This window comes from Stegostoma tigrinum, chromosome 6 (genome assembly GCF_030684315.1).
Source record: "Stegostoma tigrinum isolate sSteTig4 chromosome 6, sSteTig4.hap1, whole genome shotgun sequence".
NCBI classification, from domain to species: domain Eukaryota; kingdom Metazoa; phylum Chordata; class Chondrichthyes; order Orectolobiformes; family Stegostomatidae; genus Stegostoma; species Stegostoma tigrinum.
The window spans coordinates 111,332,533-111,342,952 of record NC_081359.1 but is presented as its reverse complement, the minus strand read 5'-3'; the positions used below and the strand labels follow the sequence as shown (position 1 = coordinate 111,342,952).

Below are 10,420 nucleotides of genomic sequence, written 5' to 3'. Positions count from 1 at the left end.
TATTGCCCCTACAGGGCTCTGCTTGTCAGTGTTCCTTGGGCACACGGGTGCTTTCCTGATGGTTTAAAAAAAGGCAATTTCAGCTCCAAAATGGGACCAAACAAAGTTAGAGTAACACTGTTCAGTTTTAATTTTTTAACTTAATTTGACCATTTTTGGATTCCTGTTCCCTTGTCACAGTTGCTGATCTTCCAGAAATAACCTGGTGTCATAGGAATCACAGCTGAAACTCCTTGCACACTGTAGAATCATTCAAAAGACATTTCAATTTGAATTAGTTGTACTTTTTATTAGTCATAAAGAAAATGAATAGATAATGTAGAGGTTGACAGCATGTCCTTTCAGAAGAGTGATGAAAGGTGTAGATCATGTGACAAAACCTACCGAAATTGGACTGATCAGAATTCACCGCTGCTAATCTCAGCTGTTGTTTGGTTCTGACTGATCACCTGAAAGCTTGTGACTAATGTCAGACTGTTCCTCATTGTGGTCAGTTTTCACACACTCACTTTGCAGCTTGCTGTAGTTAATAGCCAGCTGCTTTCGAGCTTCCTTGTATTTAAGCTGCAGCCCTCTCAGTAAATGCACAGCCTCTTCATAGTCTTGCTTGCTGATGCCCTTGCCCCGTAACACATGAGCTAGATGGAATCAGAAAGAATAAGGTTCCACAGTCAATCAGAACAGAGTTCAGTGCTTATAGCTCTGAGTACGTGGGTTCAAATCCCACCACAGCAGCTGGTGCAATTTAATTTAGTTCATCTGACAGTGAAAGTCTTGATGATTAAAAAGACCATGAAAAGCTTGGATAGACAGGTTTACTAGTGCTCTCCGTGGAAGGAAAACTGCCGTTCTTGCCCATTCTGGCCTACATGTGACTCCATGGACAACAAATGCTGGCCTTATCAGTGACACCCACATCCCACGTATTTATTAAAAAAAAATTCTTTTCAGAATATTAGGCACCACCAATGAGGAAAGAGTTAAGTCTAGGAGAAGTTGCAGGGTGAATCCACATTGGACATGAGAGAGTATTTCAAATAGCAGTTGATAAGAGTTCAGGAGCACACATTCCTGTGAGAATGAAGGAGAGGTTTGGCAAGTTACATGAACCTTGCATGACCAGGGATGTTATGACTTTGGTCAGAAAGAAAAAGAAGGAGATGTGCAAAGGAAAAGCTATCGTACGTCTTATAAAGTATTAGGGACACAGGTTCAAGGTAAGTAAGCCCTCAGGTCCTGATGGGATCTATCCCAGAAGATTGAGGGAGGAAAGAAAAAAAATTGATGGAGCATTGACAGACATCTTTGTATCATCGTTGGCCACAGGTGAGTCCTAGAGGACTAGAGAATAGCTAATGGTGTCCTATTGCTTAAGAAGGGTAGCAGGAATAATCCAGGAAATTACATGCCTGTGAGTCTCACACTAGTGGGAGGGAAATGAGATTCTATGCGACAAGATCTATACGCATTTAGAAGCAAATGAACTTATTAGTGATAGCACATTTTTGCGCAGGGGAGGTCGTGCCTTACTAACTTGATCGAGTTTTTGAGGAGGTGACAAAGATAATTCATGAGGGAAAAGCAGTTGATATTGTTTCCATGGACTTTAGTAAAGCCTTTGACCAGGTCCCTCATGCCATACTGCTACAAAAAGTGGTCATATGGTAGCAGGGGTGATCTGGCAAGATGGATACAAAACTGGCTTAGTCATTGGTAACCAAGGCTTTTTGAAATGGAGGGTTGTGACTAGTGGTGTTCCACATTGACCAGCGCTGGGACCACTGCTGTTCATGGTCTACATAAATGATTTGGAGGAAAGCATGGCTGGTCTAATTAGTAGGTTTGCAGACGACACAGAGATTGATGGAGTTGTGGATAGTGAGGATTGTCAAAAGATACAATAGGATATAAATCAGTTGGAAGCATGGACAGAAAAATGGCAGATGGAGTTTAATCCAAACAAATGTGAGGTGATGCATTTTAGCAGGTAAAGTACAGGTGGAAATTATACAGTGAATGGCAGAAATCTTAGGAGTATTGCTATGCAGAAGGATTTGTGTGTGCAGGTCCACAGATCGATAAAGGTGGCAGTGCAGGTCGATAAGGTAGTAAAAAAGGCCTGCAGCATGCTTGCTTTTATTGGAAAGGGCATTGAGTATAAGGAGAAACAAGTTATGCTGCAGCTTTACAGAACTTTGGTTAGGCCACACTTGGAATATTGCATACTGTTCTGGTCACCACACTTCCAGAAGGTGTAGATGCTTCGGAGAGAGTGCAGAACAAGTTTACCAGGATGTTGCCTGGTATGGGGATTTTAGCTGTGAAGAAAGGTTGGATAGACTCGGTGTTTTCACTGAAACACAGGAAGTTGAAGGGGTGGTGGGCGCGATCTGATAGAAGTTTATAAGATTGTGAATGGCATGGATAGAGTGGAAAGTATAGGGCTTTTTCCTAGGGTGGAGGGGTCAATTACTAGGGGACACAGGTTGAAGATATCGGGTTGGAGGCGGGGGAGGGGGAAGATGTGTGAGGCAAGTTTTTCACACAAAAGGGTGGTGAGTGCCTGGAACGCACTGCCAGAGAAGATGGTGGAAGCAGACAATAGCAGCATTCAGGAAGCTCCTGGGTAAATACATGAATAGGAAGGGAATAGAGGGATACAGATCCTGTAAATGACAGTTTTAGTATGGAAGGGCAAAATGTGTCAGCGGAACTTGGAGGGCCGAATGGGCTGTTCCTGTGCTGTACTGATCCTTGTTCTAGGAGATTTACTGCAAGGCGACCAGGGATGTGGGATTTCTGTTATGTGGAGAGATTCATGAAGATGGGATTGTTCTCCTTAGTACCGAGTGGATTAAGGGAGATCTTATGGAGATATTCTGAATCATGAGGGGTTTTGAAACAGTGAACAAAGATAAACTGTTTCAAAAGGCAGGGGATTGGAAATCAGAGGGACACAGACTGAAGATGATTAGCAAAAGAATGAGGTGACTGAGAGAAGCATCTTTAGGCAGTGACTGAGTGATCTATATGCACTGAAAGGGAGGTGCAGCCACAGAGATTTACAGCACATAAAAAGAGACCCTTCAGCCTATCATATCCACATTGATCTTTAAACACCTATCTATTCTAATCCAATATTCCAGCACAGGGCCCACAGCCTTCTGTTCTTCTGTATTTAACTGTTCATCTAAATTCTTCTTAGATGTTATGACGGTTCCTGCCTCTACGCTTTTAGGCAGTGAATTCCAGGTTCTAACTATCAGCTGGTGGAAAAAAACCCTCCTTAAATTTCAGGGTTGTTCCTGTTGTTCTTTACTTTAACTCCATACGTTCTGGTTATCCATTTACTAAAGGGAAAAACATTTTCTTATTCACCTTATCCATACCGTGTTTGTTCTGGGAAACACCCCCATCCTATCTAGTTCCTCCATTGCTAAACAGTCCATTCCAGGCAACATTCAGGAGACTGCTTTCTGTACTGTCTCTAGTGCAGAGACATCCCTCCTATTGTGTGGTGACCAAAACTGAACAAGTACTCCAGTTAAGGCCTAACTAACATTACAGACAGCCCCATCGTAACCTCTAAATAAAAATCTGAAAGAACTGCAGTTGCTGGAAATCAGAAACAAATCAGGTTGGGCAACATCTGTTGAGAGAGGTCAGAGTTAATGTTTTGGGTCTAGTGACCCTTCCTAGCGACCAACAGTTCTGAAGAACTGGACCTGAAACATTAACTCTGATTTCTATCCATCGAGGCTGCCAGACTTGCTTAGATTTTCAGCAATTTCTGTTTTTGTTTCTATAATAACCTTGCTCTTGCATTCAGTGCCTCGACTAGTGAAGGCAAGTAACCCAGATGCTTTCTTAGCGGCCTTCACCTCCTTATCCATCTATCCTGTAGCCATCAAGGATCTGTGGACATGCTTGCCAGGTCTTGTTGCATTTCTGTAATCTCCAGAGTCCTACCATTTATCATATGCTTCTCTTGCCTTGTTAGTCCTCCAAAAATGCATCACCTCACACTTTACATGAATAATTTCCATTTGCCAGTGTTTGGCCGATGTGACCCGCCCATTTATATCGTCCTGTAGTCAAAGGCTTTCCTCCTCACTGTTTATCACACCACCAATTTTCATGACATCTGTGAGCTTACTGATCATACCTCCTACATTCATGCTGAGATCATTAATGTACACAACAAACAGCCAATAAACAACATGAGGTTCAGTACTGAATCACATGGTATGCCACAGGTCACAGGTTTCCAGTCCCAAAAAGACCTTGAGTACCACCATCTGTTCCTGCTATGAAGCCAATTTTGGATCCAATTTGCCAAATTAGCCTGGATCCCATGGACTCTTAGCTTCTTACTTTGTCAAAAGTCACTACGGTGTCCAGGTAGAGCAAATCCACTGCACTACCCTCATTCACACATCTGGGCACCTCCTTCAAAAATTCAATTAAACCAGTCAGACATGATCTCCCAAATCCAAAGCCATACTGACTATCCTTCTTCAATTCTTGCCTCTTCAAGTGGAGATTTATTCTGTCCCTCAGAATTTTTCCAATAGTTTCCCTTCCATTAATGTTAGTCTCACAGGCTCATAGTTCCTTGGTAAAACCTCTTGAATAATGATACCACATCAGCTGCTCCTTGTATCTCTTCAGTGTTCAGACAGGACTTGAAAATAGGAAGGGAAAGAACCCACCATATCAGTGCAAAAGATAAGGCTGAAGCATTCGCAGCAATCTTCAGCCAGAAATGCCAAGTGGATGATCCATCTCAGCCTCGTTTAGTGGACCACAGCGTTACAAATACCTGTCTTCAGCTAATTCAATTCGCTCCACAAGGTATCAAGAAATGGTTGGAGTCGCTCGTCGCTGCAAAGGCTGTAAGAGCTGACAACATTCTGGCAATAGTACTGAAGGCATGTGCTCCAGAACTTGCCACTCCCATAGCCAAGTACAGTTACAACACTGATATCTAACCAACAATGTGGAAATTCGTCCAGGTGTGTCTGGTACACAAAAAGCAGAACTAATCTAATATGGCCAATTACTGCCCCATTAGTCTACTCTCAATCATCTGTAAAGTGATGGAAGGTGTCAGTAACCGCGCTATTAAGCAGCATCTGCTCCACAATAACCTGCTCAGTGACGCCCAGTTTAGGTTCCGTCAGGGCCACTCAGCTCCTGAACTCATTACAGCCTTGGTTCAAACATGGACAAAACAGCTGAATTTCAGATAATAAAATGTGAGGCTGGATGAACACAGCAGGCCAAGCAGCATCTCAGGAGCACAAAAGCTGACGTTTCGGGCCTAGACCCTTCATCAGAGAGGGGGATGGGGGGAGGGAACTGGAATAAATAGGGAGAGAGGGGGAGGCGGACCGAAGATGGAGAGCAAAGAAGATAGGTGGAGAGGGTGTAGGTGGGGAGGTAGGGAGGGGATAGGTCAGTCCAGGGAAGACGGACAGGTCAAGGAGGTGGGATGAGGTTAGTAGGTAGCTGGGGGTGCGGCTGGGGGTGGGAGGAAGGGATGGGTGAGAGGAAGAACCGGTTAGGGAGGCAGAGACAGGTTGGACTGGTTTTGGGATGCAGTGGGTGGGGGGGAAGAGCTGGGCTGGTTGTGTGGTGCAGTGGGGGGAGGGGATGAACTGGGCTGGTTTAGGGATGCAGTGGGGGAAGGGGAGATTTTGAAACTGGTGAAGTCCACATTGATACCATATGGCTGCAGGGTTCCCAGGCGGAATATGAGTTGCTGTTCCTGCAACCTTCGGGTGGCATCATTGTGGCAGTGCAGGAGGCCCATGATGGACATGTCATCAAGAGAATGGGAGGGGGAGTGGAAATGGTTTGCGACTGGGAGGTGCAGTTGTTTGTTGCGAACTGAGCGGAGGTGTTCTGCAAAGCGGTCCCCAAGCCTCCGCTTGGTTTCCCCAATGTAGAGAAAGCCGCACCGGGTACAGTGGATGCAGTATACCACATTGGCAGATGTGCAGGTGAACCTCTGCTTAATGTGGAATGTCATCTTGGGGCCTGGGATGGGGGTGAGGGAGGAGGTGTGGGGACAAGTGTAGCATTTCCTGCGGTTGCAGGGGAAGGTGCCGGGTGTGGTGGGGTTGGAGGGCAGTGTGGAGCGAACAAGGGAGTCACGGAGAGAGTGGTCTCTCCGGAAAGCAGACAGGGGTGGGGATGGAAAAATGTCTTGGGTGGTGGGGTCGGATTGTAAATGGCGGAAGTGTCGGAGGATGATGCGTTGTATCCGGAGGTTGGTAGGGTGGTGTGTGAGAACGAGGGGGATCCTCTTGGGGCGGTTGTGGCGGGGGCGGGGTGTGAGGGATGTGTCGCGGGAAATGCGGGAGACGCGGTCAAGGGCGTTCTCAATCACCGTGGGGGGGAAGTTGCGGTCCTTAAAGAACTTGGACATCTGGGATGTGCGGGAGTGGAATGTCTTATCGTGGGAGCAGATGCGGCGGAGGCGGAGGAATTGGGAATAGGGGATGGAGTTTTTGCAGGAGGGTGGGTGGGAGGAGGTGTATTCTAGGTAGCTGTGGGAGTCGGTGGGCTTGAAATGGACATCAGTTACAAGCTGGTTGCCTGAGATGGAGACTGAGAGGTCCAGGAAGGTGAGGGATGTGCTGGAGATGGCCCAGGTGAACTGAAGGTTGGGGTGGAAGGTGTTGGTGAAGTGGATGAACTGTTCGAGCTCCTCTGGGGAGCAAGAGGCGGCGCCGATACAGTCATCAATGTACCGGAGGAAGAGGTGGGGTTTGGGGCCTGTGTAGGTGCGGAAGATGGACTGTTCCACGTAACCTACAAAGAGGCAGGCATAGCTGGGGCCCATGCGGGTGCCCATGGCCACCCCCTTAGTCTGTAGGAAGTGGGAGGAGTCAAAAGAGAAGTTGTTGAGTGTGAGGACGAGTTCCGCTAGGCGGATGAGAGTGTCGGTGGAGGGGGCCTGGTCGGGCCTGCGGGACAGGAAGAAGCGGAGGGCCTTGAGGCCATCTCCATGCGGAATGCAGGTGTACAGGGACTGGACGTCCATGGTGAATATGAGGTGTTGGGGGCCAGGGAATTGGAAGTCCTGGAGGAGGTGGAGGGCGTGGGTGGTGTCACGGACATAGGTGGGGAGTTCCTGGACCAAAGGGGAGAAAATGGAGTCCAGATAGGTGGAGATGAGTTCGGTGGGGCAGGAGCAGGCTGAGACGATGGGTCGACCAGGGCAGGCAGGTTTGTGGATTTTGGGAAGGAGATAGAAACGGGCTGTGCGGGGTTGGGGAACAATGAGGTTGGAGGCTGTGGGTGGGAGGTCCCCTGAGGTGATGAGGTCATGAATGGTGTTGGAGATGATGGTTTGGTGCTCGGGTGTGGGGTCATGATCGAGGAGGCGGTAGGAGGTGGTGTCGGAGAGTTGGCGTCTGGCCTCGGCGATGTAGAGGTCAGTACGCCATACTACCACTGCGCCACCCTTGTCTGCGGGTTTGATGGTGAGGTTGGGGTTGGAGCGGAGGGAGCGGAGGGCTGCCCGTTCTGCGGGGGAGAGGTTGGAGTGGGTGAGAGGGGTGGAGAGGTTGAGGCGGTTAATGTCTCGACGGCAGTTGGAGATGAAGAGGTCGAGGGAGGGTAGGAGGCCTGGGGGTGGTGTCCAGGAGGAGGACTTGTGTTGGAAGCGGGTGAAGGGGTCAGTGGAAGGAGGGTTGGGTTCCCGGTTGAAGAAGTAGGCATGCAGGCGAAGACGGCGGAAAAACTGCTCTATGTCCGACCGTGACTGGTATTCGTTGATGTGTGGTTGTAGGGGGACAAAGGTGAGCCCCTTGCTCAGGACTGACCGTTCGTCCTCAGTCAGTGGGAGGTCTGGGGGGATGGTGAAGATTCTGCCGTCGAGACATTAACCGCCTCAACCTATCCACCCCTCTCACCCACTCCAACCTCTCCCCCGCAGAACGGGCAGCCCTCCGCTCCCTCCGCTCCAACCCCAACCTCACCATCAAACCCGCAGACAAGGGTGGCGCAGTGGTAGTATGGCGTACTGACCTCTACATCGCCGAGGCCAGACGCCAACTCTCCGACACCACCTCCTACCGCCTCCTCGATCATGACCCCACACCCGAGCACCAAACCATCATCTCCAACACCATTCATGACCTCATCACCTCAGGGGACCTCCCACCCACAGCCTCCAACCTCATTGTTCCCCAACCCCGCACAGCCCGTTTCTATCTCCTTCCCAAAATCCACAAACCTGCCTGCCCTGGTCGACCCATCGTCTCAGCCTGCTCCTGCCCCACCGAACTCATCTCCACCTATCTGGACTCCATTTTCTCCCCTTTGGTCCAGGAACTCCCCACCTATGTCCGTGACACCACCCACGCCCTCCACCTCCTCCAGGACTTCCAATTCCCTGGCCCCCAACACCTCATATTCACCATGGACGTCCAGTCCCTGTACACCTGCATTCCGCATGGAGATGGCCTCAAGGCCCTCCGCTTCTTCCTGTCCCGCAGGCCCGACCAGGCCCCCTCCACCGACACTCTCATCCGCCTAGCGGAACTCGTCCTCACACTCAACAACTTCTCTTTTGACTCCTCCCACTTCCTACAGACTAAGGGGGTGGCCATGGGCACCCGCATGGGCCCCAGCTATGCCTGCCTCTTTGTAGGTTACGTGGAACAGTCCATCTTCCGCACCTACACAGGCCCCAAACCCCACCTCTTCCTCCGGTACATTGATGACTGTATCGGCGCCGCCTCTTGCTCCCCAGAGGAGCTCGAACAGTTCATCCACTTCACCAACACCTTCCACCCCAACCTTCAGTTCACCTGGGCCATCTCCAGCACATCCCTCACCTTCCTGGACCTCTCAGTCTCCATCTCAGGCAACCAGCTTGTAACTGATGTCCATTTCAAGCCCACCGACTCCCACAGCTACCTAGAATACACCTCCTCCCACCCACCCTCCTGCAAAAACTCCATCCCCTATTCCCAATTCCTCCGCCTCCGCCGCATCTGCTCCCACGATAAGACATTCCACTCCCGCACATCCCAGATGTCCAAGTTCTTTAAGGACCGCAACTTCCCCCCCACGGTGATTGAGAACGCCCTTGACCGCGTCTCCCGCATTTCCCGCGACACATCCCTCACACCCCGCCCCCGCCACAACCGCCCCAAGAGGATCCCCCTCGTTCTCACACACCACCCTACCAACCTCCGGATACAACGCATCATCCTCCGACACTTCCGCCACTTACAATCCGACCCCACCACCCAAGACATTTTTCCATCCCCACCCCTGTCTGCTTTCCGGAGAGACCACTCTCTCCGTGACTCCCTTGTTCGCTCCACACTGCCCTCCAACCCCACCACACCCGGCACCTTCCCCTGCAACCGCAGGAAATGCTACACTTGTCCCCACACCTCCTCCCTCACCCCCATCCCAGGCCCCAAGATGACATTCCACATTAAGCAGAGGTTCACCTGCACATCTGCCAATGTGGTATACTGCATCCACTGTACCCGGTGCGGCTTTCTCTACATTGGGGAAACCAAGCGGAGGCTTGGGGACCGCTTTGCAGAACACCTCCGCTCAGTTCGCAACAAACAACTGCACCTCCCAGTCGCAAACCATTTCCACTCCCCCTCCCATTCTCTTGATGACATGTCCATCATGGGCCTCCTGCACTGCCACAATGATGCCACCCGAAGGTTGCAGGAACAGCAACTCATATTCCGCCTGGGAACCCTGCAGCCATATGGTATCAATGTGGACTTCACCAGTTTCAAAATCTCCCCTTCCCCCACTGCATCCCTAAACCAGCCCAGTTCGTCCCCTCCCCCCACTGCACCACACAACCAGCCCAGCTCTTCCCCCCCACCCACTGCATCCCAAAACCAGTCCAACCTGTCTCTGCCTCCCTAACCGGTTCTTCCTCTCACCCATCCCTTCCTCCCACCCCCAGCCGCACCCCCAGCTACCTACTAACCTCATCCCACCTCCTTGACCTGTCCGTCTTCCCTGGACTGACCTATCCCCTCCCCACCTATCTTCTTTGCTCTCCATCTTCGGTCCGCCTCCCCCTCTCTCCCTATTTATTCCAGTTCCCTCCCCCCATCCCCCTCTCCGATGAAGGGTCTAGGCCCGAAACGTCAGCTTTTGTGCTCCTGAGATGCTGCTGGGCCTGCTGTGTTCATCCAGCCTCACATTTTATTATCTTGGAATCTCCAGCATCTGCAGTTCCCATTATCAGCTGAATTTCAGAGGTGAGCCAAAAGTGACTGCCCTTCACATCAAGACCACATTTGACTGAGTGTGGTATCAAGGAGCCCTGGAAAAACTGGTATCAATGGGAATCAGGGGTAAAATTCTCCACTGGTTGGAGTCATACCAGGCACATAGGAAGATGGTTGTGGTTGTTGGA

At 50.2% G+C, this 10,420-nt stretch overlaps 1 protein-coding gene across 1 annotated transcript in view; it reads right to left on the bottom strand.

Annotated features, from left to right (window-relative positions):
• Nucleotides 1-289: 289 nt before the first annotated feature.
• xrra1 (X-ray radiation resistance associated 1) overlaps nt 290-10,420 on the bottom strand; it is a 97,178-nt gene continuing 87,047 nt past the window's right edge. Inside the window, exon 20 of the mRNA XM_059646972.1 lies at nt 290-638. Within this exon, the coding sequence (XP_059502955.1) occupies nt 421-638 (218 nt within the window). The 3' untranslated portion in view covers nt 290-420. The remainder of the gene's footprint in view (nt 639-10,420) is intronic.